The sequence below is a fragment of the Heterodontus francisci genome, chromosome 33 (genome assembly GCF_036365525.1).
Source record: "Heterodontus francisci isolate sHetFra1 chromosome 33, sHetFra1.hap1, whole genome shotgun sequence".
Lineage (NCBI taxonomy): Eukaryota > Metazoa > Chordata > Chondrichthyes > Heterodontiformes > Heterodontidae > Heterodontus > Heterodontus francisci.
This window is the reverse complement of record NC_090403.1, coordinates 59,733,152-59,753,123: the sequence shown is the minus strand read 5'-3', so window position 1 is coordinate 59,753,123 and position 19,972 is coordinate 59,733,152. Positions and strand designations below refer to the sequence as shown.

Here is a 19,972-nt window from a genome sequence, read left to right as displayed (position 1 = left end):
GTTCATGGTTAAGATTGGCTGTCTGGCAGAAAACAGAGTGTATGTATAAATGGGCCCTTTTCTGATTGGCAGGATGTGATGAGTGGAGTCCCGCAGGGGTCTGTGCTGGAGCTTCAACTTTTTACGATTTATATCAATGACTTGGATAAGGGGAGCAATGGCATGGTAGCTAAATTTGCAGATGACACAAAGATAGGTAAGAAAGTATGTTGTGAAGAGGACATAGGAAGTTGCAGACCGATATAGATAAGTTGAGTGAGTGGCCAAAAATCTGGCAGATGGAGTATATTGTGGGAAAATGTGAAGTTCTTCACTTTGACAGGAAGAATAAAAAAGCTATTACTTAAATGGAGAACGACTGCAGAATTCTGAGGTGCAGAGGGATCTAAGTGTTCTGGTGCATGAGTCACTAAAGGTTAGTATGCAGGTACATCAAGTAATAAAGAAGGCTAATGGAATGCTATCCTTTATTATGAAAGGAATTGAAAATAAAAGTAAGGATGCTATGCTTCAGTTATACAGGGCATTGGCGAGACCACAGCTTGAATGCTGTGTGCAGTTTTGGTCTCCTTATTTAAGGAAGGATGTAAATGCGTTGAAGGCAGTTCAGAGGAAGTTTACTAGATTGATACCTGGAATGAGCGGGTTGTCTCCTGAGGAATGGACTTAGGAGAGCTAGAAGGGGACATGAAAAAGTCTTGGCGTGTAGGATTAAGGAAAATCCCAAGGCGTTCTACACTTATGTGAGGAACAAGAGGATGGCCAGAGTGAGGGTAGGGCCGATCAGGGATAGTGGAGGGAACTTGTGCCTGGAGTCGGAGGAGGTAGGGGAGGTCCTTAATGAATACTTTGCTTCAGTATTCACTAGTGAGAGGGACCTTGTCGTTTGTGAGGACAGCGTGAAACAGGCTGATATGCTCAAACAGGTTGATGTTAAGGAGGATGTGCTGGAAATTTTGAAAGACATGAGGATAGATAAGTGCCCAGGGCCAGACGGGATATACCCAAGGATATGACGGGAAGCGAGGGAAGAGATTGCCGCGCCTTTGGCGATGATCTTTGCGTCCTCACTGTCCACTGGAGTAGTACCAGATGATGGGAGAGTGGCAAATGTTATTCCCTTGTTCAAGAAAGGGAATAGGGATAACCCTGGGAATTACAGACCAGTCAGTCTTACGTCGGTGGTGGGCAAATTATTGGAGAGGATTCTGAGAGACAGGATTTATAATTATTTGGAAAAGCATAGTTTGATTAGAGATAGTCAGCATGGCTTTGTGAGGGGCAGGTTATGCCTCACAAGCCTTATTGAATTCTTTGAAGATGTGACAAAACACATTGATGAAGGAAGAGCAGTGGATGTGGTGTATATGGATTTTATTAAGGCGTTTGATAAGGTTCCCCATGGTAGGCTCATTCAGAAAGTAAGGAGGCATGGGATACAGGGAAATTTGGCTGTCTGGATACAGAATTGGCTGGCCCATAGAAGACAGAGGGTGGTAGTAGATGGAAAGTATTCAGCCTGGAGCTCGGTGACCAGTGGTGTTCCGCAGGGATCTGTTCTGGGACCTCTGCTCTTTGAATGAGGAAGTGGAAGGCTGGGTTAGTAAGTTTGCCGATGACACAAAGGTTGCTGGAGTTGTGGATAGTGTGGAGGGCTGTTGTAGGTTGCAACGGGACATTGACAGGATGCAGAGCTGGGCTGAGAAATGGCAGATGGAGTTCAACCTGGAAAAGTGTGAAGTGATTCATTTTGGAAGGTCGAATTTGAATGCAGAATACAGGCTTAAAGATAGGATTCTTGGCAGTGTGGAGGAACAGAGGGATCTTGGGGTCCACGTCCATAGATCCCTCAAAGTTGCCACCCAAGTTGATAGGGTTGTTAAGAAGGCGTATGGGGTGTTGGCTTTCATTAACAGGGGGATTGAGTTTAAGAGCCGTGATGTTATGCTGCAGCTCTATAAAGCCCTGGTTAGACCACACTTGGAATATTGTGTTCAGTTCTGGTCGCCTCATTATAGGAAGGATGTGGAAGCTTTAGAGAGGGTGCAGAGGAGATTTACCAGGATGCTGCCTGGACTGGAGGGCATGTCTTATGAAGAAAGGTTGAGGGAGCTAGGGCTTTTCTCATTGGAGCGAAGAAGGATGAGAGGTGACTTGATAGAGGGATACAAGATGATGAGAGGCATAGATAGAGTGGATAGCCAGAGACTTTTTCCCAGGGCAGAAAGGGCTATCACCAGGGGGCATAATTTTAAGGTGATTGGAGGAAGGTTTAGGGGAGATGTCAGAGGTAGGTTTTTTTTTTAATACACAGAGTGGTGGGTGCATGGAATGCAGTGCCAGCGGTGGTAGTAGAAGCAGATACATTAGGGACATTTAAGCGACTCTTGGATAGGTACATGGATGATAGTAGAATGAAGGATATGTAGGTAGTTTGATCTTAGAGTAAGTTAAAGGGTCGGCACAACATTGTGGGCCGAAGGGCCTGTACTGTGCTGTACTGTTCTATGTTCTATGAAAGGTTGGACAGACTGGGCTTGTTTTCACTGGAGTTTAGAAGAGTGAGTGGTGACTTGATTGAATTTTATAAGATCCTGAACAGTCTGGACAAGGTGGATGTGGAGAGGATGTTTCCTCTTGTGGGCGAGTCCAGAACTAGGGGGCATGGGCGGCACAGTGGCGCAGTGGTTAGCACTGCAGCCTCACAGCTCCAGGGACCTGGGTTCGATTCTGGGTACTGCCTGTGTGGAGTTTGCAAGTTCTCCCTGTGTCTGCGTGGGTTTTCTCCGGGTGCTCCGGTTTCCTCCCACAAGCCAAAAGACTTGCAGGTTGATAGGTAAATTGGCCATTATAAATTGTCACTAGTATAGGTAGGTGGTAGGGAAATATAGGGACAGGTGGGGATGTTTGGTAGGAATATGGGATTAGTGTAGGATTAGTATAAATGGGTGGTTGATGATCGGCACAGACTCGGTGGACCGAAGGGCCTGTTTCAGTGCTGTATCTCTAATCTAAAATTAGGGGTCGCCCTTTTAGGACAGAGATGAGGAGAAATGTTTTCTGAGGGTTGTCAAATGCCTTCTGGAAATCCAAGTAGAGTACGTCAACAGGCTCCCCTTTATCCACAGCGCATGTTATTCCTTCAAAGGACTCCAATAAATTGGTTAAACACGATTTCCCTTTCACAAAACCATCCTGACTATTACCGATTAACTCGAGTTTTTCTAAGTGCTCAGCTATAGCCTTCTTAATGATTGATTCTAACACCTTTGGAAATCTGCCTCAGAAAGTGGAGGAGTCGGGGTTAGTTAGTTAGTTAGAGACACAGCACTGAAACAGGCCCTTCGGCCCGAGTCTGTGCCGACCATCAACCACCCATTTATACTAATCCTACACTAATTCCATATTCCTACCACATCCCCACCTGTCCCTACCACCTACCTATACTAGGGGCAATTTATAATGGCCAATTTACCTATCAACCTGCAAGTCTTTTGGCATGTGGGAGGAAACCGGAGCACCCAGAGGAAACCCATGCAGACACAGGGAGAACTTGCAAACTCCACACAGGCAGTACCCAGAATTGAACCCAGGTCCCTGGAGCTGTGAGGCTGCGGTGCTAACCACTGCGCCGCCCTCATTGAATACTTTTAAGGCGGAGGTAGATTGATTCCTCTGCCGGACAAGAATCTAAGATTATCGGGGGTAGATAGGAGTGTGGAATTTGAGACAAACAGATCAGCCTTGACCTTATTGAATGGTGGAGCAGGTTCAAGGGGCCGAATGGCCTACTTCTGCATCTAATTTGGATGTTTATGTTAAGGACTTTGGTTTTTATTTTTTGAGGAGAGTAGTGATGGTGGCAGATTAGAAGGGAAAGGGGACAGTGCCTTAGGAGAGCGAACTATTAACAATATCAGCTAATATGGGAAGCAGGAAGGAAAGCTGGGTGATCAGCAATTTGGTAGAGGGAGCAGGAGGTGGGTCTCGTGGACAGGATGAGCTTGGAGCAGGCATGAGGGGAGATAGGAAAGAAACTAGAGCAAAATGCGAGTTTAAGGTTAAAGCAGGGGGAAACTTTGGAGGACGTTCGGCATGGCGACATAGGGGAAGGGAGGGAAGCAGCAGAGTCAGCTGATGCAGGAGAGATGGTGCAGGAGGGAGGGGTTCAGATTTTTGGGACATTGGGACCGATTCTGGGGGAGGTGGGACTATTACAAATTGGATGGTCTACACCTGGGCAGGACTGGAACCAATGTCCTTGGGGGTGCTTTTGCTAACGCTGTTGGGGAGGGTTTAAACTAATGTGGCAGGGGGATGGGAACCAAATGAGGTCAGTGGACAGTAAGGAGGTAGTAACTAAAGCCTGTAAGGAACTAGATAATGAAGTCAGCGTGACTAAGGGAAAGAGTAGGCAGGGAGCAGATGATGAAAGCAAAGGGACTGGTGGTCTGAGGTGCATTTGTTTTAATGCAAGAAGTGTAGTAGGTAAGGCAGATGAACTTAGGGCTTGGATTAGTACCTGGGAGTATGATGCTATTGCTATTACTGAGACTTGGTTGAGGGATGGGCATGATTGGCAACTAAATATCCCAGGATACCGATGCTTCAGGCGGAATAGAGAGGGAGGTAAAAGGGGTGGAGGAGTTGCATTACTGGTCAAAGAGGATATCACAGCTGTGCTGAAGGAAGGCACTATGGAGGACTCGAGCTGTGAGGCAATATGGGCAGAACTCAGAAATAGGAAGGGTGCGGTAACAATGTTGGGGCTGTACTACAGGCCTCCCAACAGCGAGCGTGAGATAGAGGTACAAATATGTAAACAGATTATGGAAAGATGTAGGAGCAACAGGGTGGTGGTGATAGGAGATTTTAATTTTCCCAACATTGACTGGGATTCACTTAGTGTTAGAGGTCTAGATGGAGCAGAATTTGTAAGGAGCATCCAGGAGGGTTTTCTAGAGCAGTATATAAATAGTCCAACTCGGGAAGGGGCCATACTGGACCTGGTGTTGGGGAATGAGCCCGGCCAGGTGGTTGAAGTTTCAGTAGGGGACTGCTTTGGGAATAGTGATCACAATTCCGTAAGTTTTAGAATACCCATGGACAAAGACGAGAGTGGTCCTAAAGGAAGAGTGCTAAATTGGGGGAAGGCCAACTATACCAAAATTCGGCAGGAGCTGGGGAATGTAGATTGGGAGCAGCTGTTTGAAGGTAAATCCACATGTGATATTTGGGAGGCTTTTAAGCGTGCAGGAGAGACATGTTCCTGTGAAAATGAGGGATAGAAATGGCAAGATTAGGGAACCATGGATTACAGGTGAAATTGTGAGACTAGCTAAGAGGAAAAAGGAAGCATACATAAGGTCTAGGCGGCTGAAGAAAGACGAAGCTTTGAAAGAATATCGGGATTGTAGGTGCAATCTGAAACGAGGAATTAAGAGCGCTAAAAGGGGTCATGAAATATCTTCAGCAAACAGGGTTAAGGAAAATCCCAAAACCTTTTATTCATATATAAGGAGCAAGAGGGTAACTAGAGAAAGGATTGGCCCACTCAAGGACAAAGGAGGAAAGTTATGCATGGATTCAGAGAAAATGGGTGAGATTCTAAACGAGTACTTTGCATCGGTATTCACCGAGGAGAGGGACATGACGGATGTTTGATTACTCTTGGTCAAGTCGGCATAAGGAGGGAGGAAGTGTTGGGTATTCTAAAAGGCATTAAGGTGGACAAGTCCCCAGGTCCGGATGGGATCTATCCCAGGTTACTGAGGGAAGCTAGAGAGGAACTAGCTGGGGCCTTAACAGATATCTTTGCAACATCCTTAAACACGGGTGAGGTCCCGGAGGACTGGAGAATTGCTAATGTTGTCCCCTTGTTTAAGAAGGGTAGCAGGGATAATCCAGGTAATTATAGACCGGTGAGCCTGACGTCAGTGGTAGGGAAGCTGCTGGAGAAGATACTGAGGGATAGGATCTATTCCCATTTGGAAGAAAATGGGCTTATCAGTGATAGGCAACATGGTTTTGTGCAGGGAAGGTCATGTCTTACCAACTTAATAGAATTCTTTGAGGAAGTGACAAAGTTGATTGATGAGAGAAGGGCTGTCGATGTCATATACATGGACTTCAGTAAGGCGTTCGATAAGGTTCCCCAAGGTAGGCTGATGGAGAAAGTGAAGGCGCATGGGGTCCAAGGTGTACTAGCTAGATGGATAAAGAACTGGCTGGGCAACAAGAGACAGAGAGTAGCAGTGGAAGGGAGTTTCTCAAAATGGAGACGTGTAACCAGTGGTGTTCCACAGGGATCCGTGCTGGGACCACTGTTGTTTGTGATATACATAAATGATTTGGAGGAAAGTATAGGTGGTCTGATTAGCAAGTTTGCAGACGACACTAAGATTGGTGGAGTAGCAGATAGTGAAGGGGACTGTCAGAGAATACAGCAGAATATAGATAGATTGGAGAGTTGGGCAGAGAAATGGCAGATGGAGTTCAATCAGGGCAAATGCGAGGTGATGCATTTTGGAAGATCCAATTCAAGAGTGAACTATACAGTAAATGGAAAAGTCCTGGGGAAAATTGATGTACAGAGAGATTTGGGTGTTCAGGTCCATTGCTCCCTGAAGGCGGCAACGCAGGTCAATACAGTGGTCAAGAAGGCATACGGCATGCTTTCCTTCATCGGACGGGGTATTGAGTACAAGAGTTGGCAGGTCATGTTACAGTTGTATAGAACTTTGGTTCGGCCACATTTGGAATACTGCGTGCAGTTCTGGTCGCCACATTACCAAAAGGATGTGGATGCTTTGGAGAGGGTGCAGAGGAGGTTCACCAGGATGTTGCCTGGTATGGAGGGCGCTAGCTATGAAGAGAGGTTGAGTAGATTAGGATTATTTTCATTAGAAAGACGGAGGTTGAGGGGGGACCTGATTGAGGTGTACAAAATCATGAGAGGTATAGACAGGGTGGATAGCAAGAAGCTTTTTCCCCCCCAGAGTGGGGGATTCAATTACTAGGGGACACGAGTTCAAAGTGAAAGGGGAAAAGTTTAGGGGGGATATGCGTGGAAAGTTCTTTACGCAGAGGGTGGTGGGTGCCTGGAACGCGTTGCCAGCGGAGGTGGTAGATGCGGGCACGATAGCGTCTTTTAAGATGTATCTAGACAGATACATGAATGGGCAGGAAGTAAAGAGATACAGACCCTTAGAAAATAGGCGACATGTTTAGATAGAGGATCTGGATCGGCGCAGGCTTGGAGGGCCGAAGGGCCTGTTCCTGTGCTGTAATTTTCTTTGTTCTTTGAATGAGTGGTCTCAATTTTAATTACAAAGAAGTCCATGAGTCCCTCGCACTTGTTAGAGGTGAAGGTGAAGGAATCAGAGGAGTTGGGTTAAAACTGTAGTCGAGAAAAGAAGCTGGGGGTTATCTTTGCATTCCAGGATGATACTGGAATACTCAGCAGTTTGGCAGTGGAGAGCAAGACTCAAGAGTGCTTTAGGTTGTCCAGCCAGATTTGGGCTAAATGGCTAAACCAGTTTTCATCCCTTGGACTTAATGGATTGGAGATGAAAGCCATAACAGGGGAATGACCAGGGTGAGAAACACTAAAGGTTTTAATAGGGACAAGGGCATTAAAAGGTGGAGGTGAGGGTGTGATTTTGCTGCTCAGTAGCTGCAGAAATGCCAAAAGCTAGATATAAATTTGAAAATGTAGTGATGCAAGTGCATCTCGTAAATAAATAACAATAGGAGCAGGAGTAGACCATATGGCCCATCGAGCCTGCTCCGCCATTCAAAATGATCGTGGCTAATCTTAGAATTCAACTCCACTTTCCCACCTGCTCGCCATATCTGTTCAAGTAAATGCTTGTTCACCTGGAATCTCATCTAGTGATCCAGTGAAAACAGACCGCCAACGCAGTCTGCATTGTCCTCAACTCTGCTAGACACAGTACATCTCAACCGTGTTGAAAATGACTTGAACTTTTTATTTACTTACAAAAAACTGCTTCCTGCTCTTGGGGTACCCTTCCAGAACTGCATCAATCAAATCAGTTGCCTGAACAGAATATGTAAAAATGTTAGATACGTTTGAGATTCTACACATGACACTGTATAGAAAGGTCAGGTTCCTTCACAGGATTTGGTTCTGAAACCAAATAAAACATTGCAAAGTTCTTCATTTCTGCTCATTAGAATCATGGCCTTCTGTCAGTGACTGCTGATGTCCACTATCTCAAGTAAAGGCCTGCTACCCGACCCGAAGGGACCCGACAACATGCGTCAGGTTCGGGTCGGGCCCCTCTTCTGGGTCCGGCTTTCAGGCTCGGGTCGGGTCAGGCAGAGTGTGAGGCGTGCTCGGGTCGAGTTGGGCTGGACACACACGGTAAGTGCTCTGCTAGCAAGCATTTAAAACATTTTTTTTTTTTTTTTATAAACTTAGCTGAGCTGGGAGTCCGGGACGAAACTGAGTCTGCGCAGTGAGTGAGTGACTTCACTATGACGTCATCACGCATGCGCTACAGCTTTGTGGAGCTTCCCAGTTGGAAGGTAAGTGAAGGGATGGTCGGGTCAGGCTCGGGGCGAAATTGGAGGAACTCGAGCCAGGTCAGGCTCAGGTGCGATGTGGATCGGTTGGGTTCGGGTCGGGTTCTTTTTCCTGACCCAAACAGGCCTTTAATCTGGAGCAGTAAATACTCAAACCAGTCAGGCAACAGCAATGAAAAGATCAACAACAGCTCCTGTGATTGACCTTATCCCCACTCCCAATAACCCCAACCCCAAAAATACCTGACACCAATCCTCCTGCCTCCCACCCCTCTTCCCACGAGATGATAGGTATGTCAGTAACTTGCACTGGACCTGAGAGTCCGAGTCTCATGAACTCTAGATTTTAAAAAAAAACTCACCATTCTCTTTCTTTTCCGCCATTCTTTCACATATAGCTTCCGTTCATTATAAACCTAGTTAAATCAGAGTGAAAAAAGAAAATGAAAGGATATTTTCTGTCTGTTGAGCATCTGATTTCACAACGATTTGTGTTTATTTACAATCTGCAATTTCTTCACCATCTCCCCTCCAGCTTTCAGGGTCACTCACTATCTGTTCAAGCTCTCCAATCATGTTTTTAACCATACCGAAAGCAACAATCTTAGTCAAACTCCCCAGTGACAACATTATGGGGGAGGCAGTGGCATAGTGGAAATGTCACTGAACTAGTAATCCAGGCACCCGGGCTAATGCCTTGGGGTCACAAGTTCAAATCCCACAGCAGCTGGTGGAGTTTAAATTCAATTAATTAATAAAAATCTGGAATTGAATGCTAGTCTCAGCAATGGTGCCATGAAACTATCGATTGTTGTAGAAACAGTTCTGTTTCACTATGGCCCTTGAGGGAAGGAAATCTGCCATCCTTACATGGTCTAGCCTACATGTGACTCCAGATCCACAGCAATGTGGTTGACGCTTAACTGCCCTCTGAAATGACAGCTAGATTTATACTTAATTTAAAAATCCTTTAGTTATGAAGGGCTTAAAAAGAGTTGGGTCTTTTTACTTTAGAAAAGCATAGATTTTGAAGACTTGATTGAGGTATTTAAAATAATGAAAGGATTATACTGTGTCCATGTGGATAGGCTATTTGAGTTAGGTTAGGATTAATGAGGAGACATGCATATAAAGTTACATAAGCATTAAATGTACAGAGGTTTTTCTTTTTGCAGATGTGTCAGCAACCTCTGGAGGAAGCTTGTGCAGCTTGTTGCGGATGTTGAACAGAGAGTTGGATGAGCTATGGAAGATATCACAGCGTACAAAAGCTAGGCGAGTTGATGGATAAAATCTCTCATGGTTGCCAGTCTCCTGGAATCATCACTTCCAGGAGTTGGAGGAATTTCCCAGAATTAAGCTAAGGTTATTTTGCCTCTTCCAGGAAATTGTGTGGCTACTGCTGGGTGGGGAGGTATTGGGGATCATGATGCTCAATTGTAACATGATTGTATGGAATAGACTCGATGGACTAGACAGTCTTTTACTGTGTGTCATCTTTGTATTTTGTATTCCCCAACCTCACATAGATTCAGATTACTATATAATTGAAGTATCTCACTGATTTTTCAGTGTTTCCAACCAGTAAGCAGCAGATTCATGCAAATCAGAAGGGTCTAACTTTGATCTTTTCTTCGTATTAAATTAATCAATCTAGCTGGGACAACTAAAGGGACTGTTAACTGTACTGTCCTCTTCCTAGAGGAGAAATTAGCAAGAATCCTCTTCCCAATTGCTAACCAGATTGCTACTGCAAACCATGCATGTGAATGATAAGCACAGAATGAAGCTAGACTCTGGCATCCTCATCCAGCACAGGCCCAAATTTTCTCGAAAATTTCCACCTAAACCACAGGCATGAGTCTGGTACAATGGCAAATAAAACTATATCTGAGTTTCCTAAATCTCTGTCAAATCCCTTTGCTGTGCATTAACATAGCCCTATCCCCACACAAAGTCCCAAAGGATGACAGTTTGCTGAATTTACACCAATCCGGAATCAGTGTAGATTTATGCCTCGAACTTTAGGCATAGTCCCAGTGTCATACCCTTGGCAAGATTTTTGATTTCTCCTCACCGTATTTAATAAATTTTTGCAGCATCAGAACCTGTTACATTAAAAAATGAAAAGCTTCCATGATAGCGCTAAATTGCACCTGATGTGCATAAAGCAAGGTATGATGGCTTCAAACTTGAATTGTCTAACATAAAAAAAGAAAATAACACAAATTCAATGTTTTCTGCTGGCCCCAAATTACTTACCCGGGTTTCATGACAGATTTTACCGTCTGTTGTATGCTAATGAGATTCTCCGGAAATTTCAGTACTTGTTGTCAATTGCATGATCAGCATAAATTTCCACATAACTTATTGGTTACGCTGTTTGAGGAAATCGTGGGCCAAAACGTTTAGTAAAATACATAGATTAAGTGAGCTGTTGCTTAGTAGCTGGGTTTCCGGAATTATCTGCAGAGATCCCACTTAATAATGGCTTTACCTTTTCTTTATCTTCTGGAGCAACATGGTTGGTTGCAGATTTGATTTTCTTCAGTCTATCTTGGTGTGATGCACATCCCTGGTTTAATGCTACAATTTCCACTGACATTTCTTCAGTTGTCATCGAATTATTTAGCTCTTTAAGTTCTAATTCAGATACAAATGGAGTTAGTATATTTTTCAGATTCACAGCATAGCACAGGACAGGTTAGATCTAGATACAGACCCGCTTCCACTATCCCTGCTTCCACCTTTCACATAAGCAAAGGGCCCCATGAATATTTCCGCCTAAATTGGTTGCCATGTTTCCCTACATGACAACAGTGACTACTGGGAGAGGGCGAGGGAGGGCGAGGGGCGGGGTAGGGCGAGGTAGTGTGGGGGCGGGGTAGGGCGAGGGCGGGGGGGAGCAGGGGGGAGGTCGGCGGGGGAGAGGGGGAGGGGAAAGAGGTCGGGAGGGGGAGATCGGGGGAGGTCGGGAGGGGGAGGTCGGGCGGGGGCGAGGGAGGGAGGGAGGTAGGGGCGAGGGAGGGGGAGGGGCAGCGGGGGGGGCAGGCGGAGGGGAGGGGCACGGGGAGGCCGCGGGGGGAGGGGGGAGGGGGTGGGGCGGGGGAGTGTGGCTGCAGCTGAGACTGGTAAGGGGACCCAGAGGGCAGGAATGCAGGAGCCTCAGCCTTTGCAATTGTCCAACAGGTTTTTGGTTCTTTCAGCTCGTTTGTCTGAGAGTGGGAGCTGCAGGGTGGATGAGCAACATGATCATGGCACAGGAAACCATTCAAGTGCAGGGAGAAAAAAGGAATGTAGTGGTAGCAGGAGACAGTATAGTTAGGGGGATTGACACTGTTCTCTGCAGCAAAGAGCAAGAGTTCAGACGACTGTGTTGCCTGCCCGGTGCCAAGGTTCTGGACATCTGCTTGGGGCTGGAGAGGAACTTACAGTGGGAGGGGGAGATCCAGTCAGCGTAGTCCATGTAGGTACCGAGATAGGCAGGACAAGGAAAGAATTTCTGCATAGTCAATATGAGGAACTAGGTGCCAAATTAAGCAGAACCTCAAAGGTAATAATCTCTGCAAATTGGCATAGGGCAAATAAGATGAGAGAAATTAATGCGTGGCTCAAAGACTGATGTGGTAGAAGTGAGTTCCAGGTCATGGGGCACTGTCACCAATACTGGGGAAAGTAGTGGCTGGACCGTTGGGACTGTCTACACCTAAACCGTGCTGGGGCTGGTGTTCTCGCGAGCCGCGTAACTAGGGAAGGGTTTTAAACTGAATAGTGAGGGCAAAGGGTCAAATTCGGGAAGATATGGTAAATCAAGGAGTAGAGACAAGGGAAGAAAGGTATTAATATGGGAAATGCTAAACAGACTGACAGATTTGTACGCTCTGTCCCTTCCTAAGTAGATCAACAGAAAAGGCTAGAGGTTACAAAAATAATAAAAGAACAAAACTAAAGGCTCTGTATCTGAATGCATGTAGCATTCGAAACAAAACAGATGAACTGTGAGTGCAAATAGAAATAAATAAGTATGATCTGATAGCCATTACAGAGACATGGCTGCAGGACGACAGATTGGGACCTGAATATTGAAGGGTACATGACAGTTAGGAAGGACAGGAAACTAGGAAACGGTGGAGGGGTCGTTCTGTTAATTAATGATGGTATTAGCACAATGGAGAGGGTGACCAAAGTTCAGGAGGCCAGGATGTAGAAGCAGTTTGGGTAAAAGTGAGAAATCAAAGGCAAGAAGTCACTTGTGGGAGTGTGTACAGACCACCTAACATTAACCACACTGTAGGATGGGATATAAAGGAAGAAATAATGGCAGCTTGTCAGAAAGGTACAATGATAATTATGGGGGAATTTCAACCTACATATGGACTGGAAAAAAAATCAGACGGGCAGAGGTAGCCTAGATGAGGAGTACATAGAATGTTTTCGGGATAATTTCTTGGAACAATACGTCCTGGAACCAACCAGAGAGCAGGCTACACTAGACTTCGTATTTGCAACGATACAGGATCAATGACCTCATAGTTAAGGCGCCCCTCGGTAGCAGTGATCATAATATGCATTAATTTTACATTCAGTTTGAGGGAGAGAAGAGTGGGTCCAAGACTAGTATTTTAAACTTAAATAAGGACAATTACGAGGGCATGAAAGCAGAGCTAGCTAAAGTGAACGGGCAAATCAGGTTAAGAGATAGGTCAATAGAGATGCAGTGACAGACATTTAAGGGGATAGAATGTAGAACATTACAGCGCAGTACAGGCCCTTCGGCCCTCGATGTTGCGCCGACCTGTGAAACCATCTGACCTACACTATTCCATTTTCATCCATATGTCTATCCAATGACCACTTAAATGCCCTTAAAGTTGGCGAGTCTACTACTGTTGCAGGCAGGGCGTTCCACGCCCCTACTACTCTGAGTAAAGAAACTACCTCTGACATCTGTCCTATATCTATCACCCCTCAACTTAAAGCTATGTCCCCTCGTGTTTGCCATCACCATCCGAGGAAAAAGACTCTCACTATCCACCCTATCTAACCCTCTGATTATCTTATATGTCTCTATTAAGTCACCTCTCCTCCTCCTTCTCTCCAACGAAAACAACCTCAAGTCCCTCAGCCTTTCCTCGTAAGACCTTCCCTCCATACCAGGCAACATCCTAGTAAATCTCCTCTGCACCCTTTCCAAAGCTTCCACATCCTTCCTATAATGCAGTGAACAGAACTGCACGCAATACTCCAGGTGCGGCCGCACCAGAGTCTTGTACAGCTGCAGCATGACCTCGTGGCTCCGAAACTCGATCCCCCTACTAATAAAAGCTAACACACCATATGCCTTCTTAACAGCCCTATTAACCTGGGTGGCAACTTTCAGGGATTTATGTACCTGGACACCAAGATCTCTCTGCTCATCTACACTACCAAGAATCTTCCCATTAGCCCAGTACTCTGCATTCCTGTTACTCCTTCCAAAGTGAATCACCTCACACTTTTCCGCATTAAACTCCATTTGCCATCTCTCAGCCCAGCTCTGCAGCCTATCTATGTCCCTCTGTAACCTACAACATCCTTCGGCACTATCCACAACTCCACCGACCTTCGTGTCATCCGCAAATTTACTAACCCACCCTTCTACACCCTCATCCAGGTCATTTATAAAAATGACAAACAGCAGTGGCCCCAAAACAGATCCTTGCGGTACACCACTAGTAACTAAACTCCAGGATGAACATTTGCCATCAACCACCACCCTCTGTCTTCTTTCAGCTAGCCAATTTCTGATCCAAAGCACTAAATCACCTTCAATCCCATACTTCCGTATTTTCTGCAATAGCCTACCGTGGGGAACCTTATCAAACGCCTTACTGAAATCCATATACACCACATCCACGGCTTTACCCTCATCCACCTGTTTGGTCACCTTCTCGAAAAACTCAATAAGGTTTGTGAGGCACGACCTACCCTTCACAAAACCGTGCTGACTATCTCTAATGAACTTATTCTTTTCAAGATGATTATAAATCCTATCTCATAACCTTTTCCAACATTTTACCCACAACCGAAGTAAGGCTCACAGGTCTATAATTACCAGGGCTGTCTCTACTCCCCTTCTTGAACAAGGGGACAACATTTGCTATCCTCCAGTCTTCCGGCACTATTCCTGTCGACAATGACGACATAAAGATAAAGGTCAAAGGCTCTGCAATCTCCTCCCTGGCTTCCCAGAGAATCCTAGGATAAATCCCACCTGGCCCAGGGGACTTATCTATTTTCACACTTGCCAAAATTGATAACACCTCCTCCTTGTGAACCTCAATCCCATCTAGCCTAGTAGTCTGTATCTCAGTATTCTCCTCGACAACATTTTCTTTCTCTACTGTAAATACTGACGAAAAATATTCATTTAACACTTCCCCTACCTCCTCTGATTCCACACACAACTTCCCACTACTATCCTTGATTGGCCCTAATCTAACTCTGGTCATTCTTTTATTCCTGATATACCTATAGAAAGCCTTAGGGTTTTCCTTGATCCTATCCGCCAATGACTTCTCGTGTCCTCTCCTCGCTCTTCTTAGCTCTCCCTTTAGATCCTTCCTGGCTAGCTTGTAACTCTCAAGTGCCCTAACTGAGCCTTCACGTCTCATCCTAACATAAGCCTTCTTCTTCCTCTTGACAAGCGCTTCAACTTCTTTAGTAAACCACGGCTCTCACTCGACAACTTCCTCCCTGCCTGACAGGTACATACTTATCAAGGACACGCAGTAGCTGCTCCCTGAATAAGCTCCACATTTCGATTATGCCCATCCCCTGCAGTTTCCTTCCCCATCCTACGCATCCTAAATCTTGCCTAATCGCATCATAATTTCCTTTCCCCCAGCTATAATTCTTGCCCTGCGGTATATACCTGTCCCTGCCCATCGCTAAGGTAAACCTAACCGAATTGTGATCACTATCACCAAAGTGCTCACCTACATCTAAATCTAACACCTGGCCGGGTTCATTACCCAGTACCAAATCCAATGTGGCATCACCCCTGTTTGGCCTGTCTACATACTGTGTCAGAAAACCCTCCTGCACACACTGGACAAAAACTGACCCATCTAAAGTACTCGAACTATAGTATTTCCGGTCAATATTTGGAAAGTTAAAGTCCCCATAACAACTACCCTGTTACTCTCGCTCCTGTCGAGAATCATCTTCGCTATCCTTTCCTCTACATCTCTGGAACTATTCGGAAGTCTATAGAAAACTCTCAACAGGGTGACCTCTCCTCTCCTGTTTCTAACCTCGGCCCATACTACCTCAGTAGACGAGTCCTCAAACGTCCTTTCTGCCGCCATAATACTCTCCTTGATTAACAATGCCACACCCCCCCCTCTTTTACCATCTTCTCTGTTCTTACTGAAACATCTAAATTCCGGAACCTGCAACATCCATTCCTGTCCCTGCTCTACCCATGTCTCCGAAATGGCCACAACATCGAGATCCCAGGTACCAACCCATGCTGCAAGCTCACCCACCTTATTCCGGATGCTCCTGGCGTTGAAGTAGACACACTTTAAACCAAGTTCTTGCTTGCCAGTGCCCTCTTGCGTCCTTGTAACATTGTCCCTGACCTCACTACTCTCAACATCCTGTACACTGGAACTACAATTTAGGTTCCCATCCCCCTGCTGAATTAGTTTAAACCCCCCCAAAGAGCACTAGCAAATCTGCCCCCCCAGGATATTGGTACCCCTCTGGTTCAGGTGAAGACCATCCTGTTTGTAGAGGTCCCACCTACCCCAGAAAGAGCCCCAATTATCCAGGAAACCAAAACCCTCTCTCCTACACCATCCCTGCAGCCACGTGTTCAACTCCTCTCTCTCTCCCTATTCCTCGCTTCACTAGCACGTGGCACGGGCAACAACCCAGAGATAACAACTCTGTTTGTTCTCGCTCTAAGCTTCCACCCTAGCTCCCTGAATTTCTGCCTTAAATCCCCATCTCTCTTCCTACCTATGTCGTTGGTGCCTATGTGGACCACGACTTGGGGCTGCTCCCCCTCCCCCTTAAGGATCCCAAAAACACGATCCGAGACATCACGAACCCTGGCACCTGGGAGGCAACACACCAACCGTGAGTCTCTCTCGTTCCCACAGAACCTCCTATCTGTTCCCCTAACTATGGAGTCCCCAATGACTAATGCTCTGCTCCTCTTCCCCCTTCCCTTCTGAGCAACAGGGACAGACTCTGTGCCAGAGACCTGTACCCCATTGCTTACCCCTGGTAAGTCCCCCCCCCACCCCCCCAACAGTATCCAAAACGATATACCTGTTGTTGAGGGAAACGGCCACAGGGGATCCCTGCACTGCCTGCTGGTTCCCTCTCCTTCCCCTGACGGTAACCCATCTACCTACTTCTTTTACCTGAGGTGTGACTACCTACCTATAACTCCTCTCAATAACCCCCTCCGCCTCCCGAATGATCCGAAGTTCATCCAGCTCCAGCTCCCTAAAGCGGTTCTCGAGGAGCTGGAGTTGGGTGCACTTCCCGCAGATGTGGTCCCTGCCGTTCACAATGGGATCAGCCAGAATATTTCAGAATACACAGAATAAATACATTTCAATGAGAAAGAAAAATTCCAAGAGTGGGACCCGATAGTATCAAACTTAAAGAAAAAGCTTATAATTGCGCAAAGGTGGGAGGCAAAAGATTGGACAGAATTTAAAAAACAGCAATGACTAAAAAATTGATAAGGAAGGTAAAATTAGAGTACAAGAGAAAGCTAGCTCGAAATATAAAGACAGATAGTAAGAGTTTCTATAGATATTTTAAAAAGAAAAAAAAAAAGAGTTAACAAAGTGAGCATTGGTCCTACAGAAAGTGAGTCTGGGGAATGAATGAGATGACAGATGAACAGATATTTTTCATCGGTCTTCATTATTGAGGATACAAGTAACATCCCAGTATTAGCTGTAAGTCAAGAAATGGAAGGGAGGGAGGAACTCAAGAAAATTACAATCACCAGGGAAGTGGTACTGAACAAATTGTTGGAGCTGTGGGCTGACAAGTCCCCGGGTCCTGATGGACTTCATCCTAGGGTCTTAAAAGAACTGGCTAGTGAGTTAGTCGATGCATTAGTTTTAATTTTCCAAAAGCTCTGAGATGCAGACGGATCTGGGTGTCCTTGTGCATGAATCGCAAAAGGTCAGTATGCAGGTACAGCACGTAATTTGAACAAAGAAAAAAGAACAGTACAGCACAGGAACAGGCCATTCGGCCCTCCAAGCCTGCGCCGATCTTGATGCCTGCCTGAACTAAAACCTTCTGCACTTCCGGGGACCGTATCCCTCTATTCCCTTCCTATTCATATATTTGTCAAGATGTCTCTTAAACGTCGCTATCGTATCTGCTTCCACCACCTCCCCTGGCAGCAAGTTCCAGGCACTCACCACCCTCTGTGTAAAGAACTTGCCTCGCACATCCCCTCTAAACTTTGCCCCTCGCACCTTAAACCTATGTCCCCTAGTAACTGACTCTTCCACCCTGGGAAAAAGCTTCTGACTATCCACTCTGTCCATGCCGCTCATAACTTTGTAAACCTCTATCATGTCGCCCCTCCACCTCCGTCGTTCCAGTGAAAACAATCAGAGTTTATCCAACCTTTCCTCATAGCTAATGCCCTCCAGACCAGGCAACATCCTGGTAAACCTCTTCTGTACCCTCTCCAAAGCCTCCAGGTCTTTCTGGTAGTGTGGCGACCAGAATTGCACGCAGTATTCTAAGTGTGGCCTAACTAAAGTTCTGTACATGCTGCAACAGCTGCAGCATGACTTGCCTATTTTTATACTCTATGCCCCGACCGATGAAGGCAAGCATGCCGTATGCCTTTGTGAAAGCTAACAGAATGTTATAGTTTATCACAAGGGGAATTAAATACAAAAGTAGGGAGGTTATGCTTCAGCTATACAGGGCATTGGTGAGATCACATCTGGAGTTCTGTGTAGAGTGCTGGTCTCCTTATTTAAGGAAAGATGTAAATGCGTTGGAGGTAGTACAGAGTTTTACTAGACTAATACCTGGAATGGGCGGGCTGTCTTATGAGGAAAGATTGGGCACGTTAGGCTTGTATCTGCTGGAATTTAGAAGAGTAAGAGGCGACTTGATTGAAACATACAAGATCCTGAGGGGTCTTGACAGGGTGGATGTGGAAAGGATGTTTCCCCTTGTGGGAGAATCTAGAACTAGGGGTCACTGTTTAAAAATAAGGGGTTGCCCATTTAAGACAGAGATGAGGAGAAAATTTTTCTCTCGGGGTCGTGAGTCTTTGGAATTCTCTTCCTCAAATGGCGGTGGAAGCAGAGTCTTTGAATATTTATACGGCAAAGGTAGATAGATTCTTGATAAGCAAGGGAGTGGAAGTTTATCGGGGTAAGGTGGAAATGTGGAGTAATCAGTTCAGCCATGAACTTATTGGATGGCAGAGCACGCTCAAAGGGCCGAGTGGCCTACTCTTGCTCCTAATTAGTTTGGTTGTATGTAATCCCACCTTCCAGCACCTGGTCTGTAGCCTTGCAGGTTACAGCACTTCAGGTGCATGCCCTGGTACCTTTTAAATGAGTTGAGGGTTTCTGTGTCCACCACCGTTCCTGGCAGTGAATTCCAGACACCCACCACCCTCTGGGTGAAAATGTTTTTCCTCATGCCCCCTCTAATATCGCCTGGCTCAGCCCCTACCTATCATCTGTTGAAACCTGCATCCAGGCTTTCATTACCTCGCAACTCAAATATTCCAATGCTCTTCTGGTTGGCCTCCCATCCTCCATAAACTTCAGCTCAAACAAAATACTGCTGTGCATTTCCTAACCCTTAAACCCCCCTCTGGCAAGGGGAGGGGAAACAGGATGAAGCATCAGAGAGGAGAGGCAAGATGCAGAGAGGGGTAGCAAAGACAATCAGCATTAGGTTAAATCTTAGGCCAGAAATAGGAGAGATGAGACAGGGGAGCAAAGCTATGTAGGCTACGATGGATTTGGAGTGCACGTGTGTAAATTCACTGAGCATGACAAAAGTTGGTGAACTGCAGGCACAAATGACATCATCGGGTTATGATATAGTGGCAATAACAGAAACCTGGCTCAAACAAGGTCAGGAATAGGAACTTAACATTCCTGGCTACAATGTATTCAAGAGAAGTAGGGAAGGAATAAAAAAAGATGGCAGTAGTGGACAGGTGGGGGATGGTGTGCGGATGGTGTCCCTGGAAAGGAATGATGCACTTGAGAATTCTAAGACAGAATTTATTTGGTTAGAGTTGAGCAAAATAAGAGCTGTTATGCTGCTGATTGCTTACTATAGACCACCAAATAGGAGGAAGGAGATGGAGTAGAAAATTTCAGAAAGGTGTAAAATCAATAAGGTAGTGATAATA

General features: G+C 45.8%; 1 protein-coding gene across 2 annotated transcripts in view; it reads right to left on the bottom strand.

The window, feature by feature from the left end:
* The window catches only part of psmc3ip (PSMC3 interacting protein), an 89,028-nt gene that overhangs the window by 8,610 nt on the left and 60,446 nt on the right, over positions 1 to 19,972 (bottom strand). Inside the window, exons 5-7 of one of the 2 annotated variants that reach the window (XM_068013047.1) lie at positions 11,048 to 11,193; positions 8,913 to 8,966; positions 8,003 to 8,062 (exon numbers count right to left, since the gene is read on the bottom strand). In XM_068013047.1, the coding sequence (XP_067869148.1) occupies positions 8,003 to 8,062; positions 8,913 to 8,966; positions 11,048 to 11,193 (260 nt within the window). The remainder of the gene's footprint in view (positions 1 to 8,002; positions 8,063 to 8,912; positions 8,967 to 11,047; positions 11,194 to 19,972) is intronic. The other variant, XM_068013048.1, reaches the window with a different exon arrangement.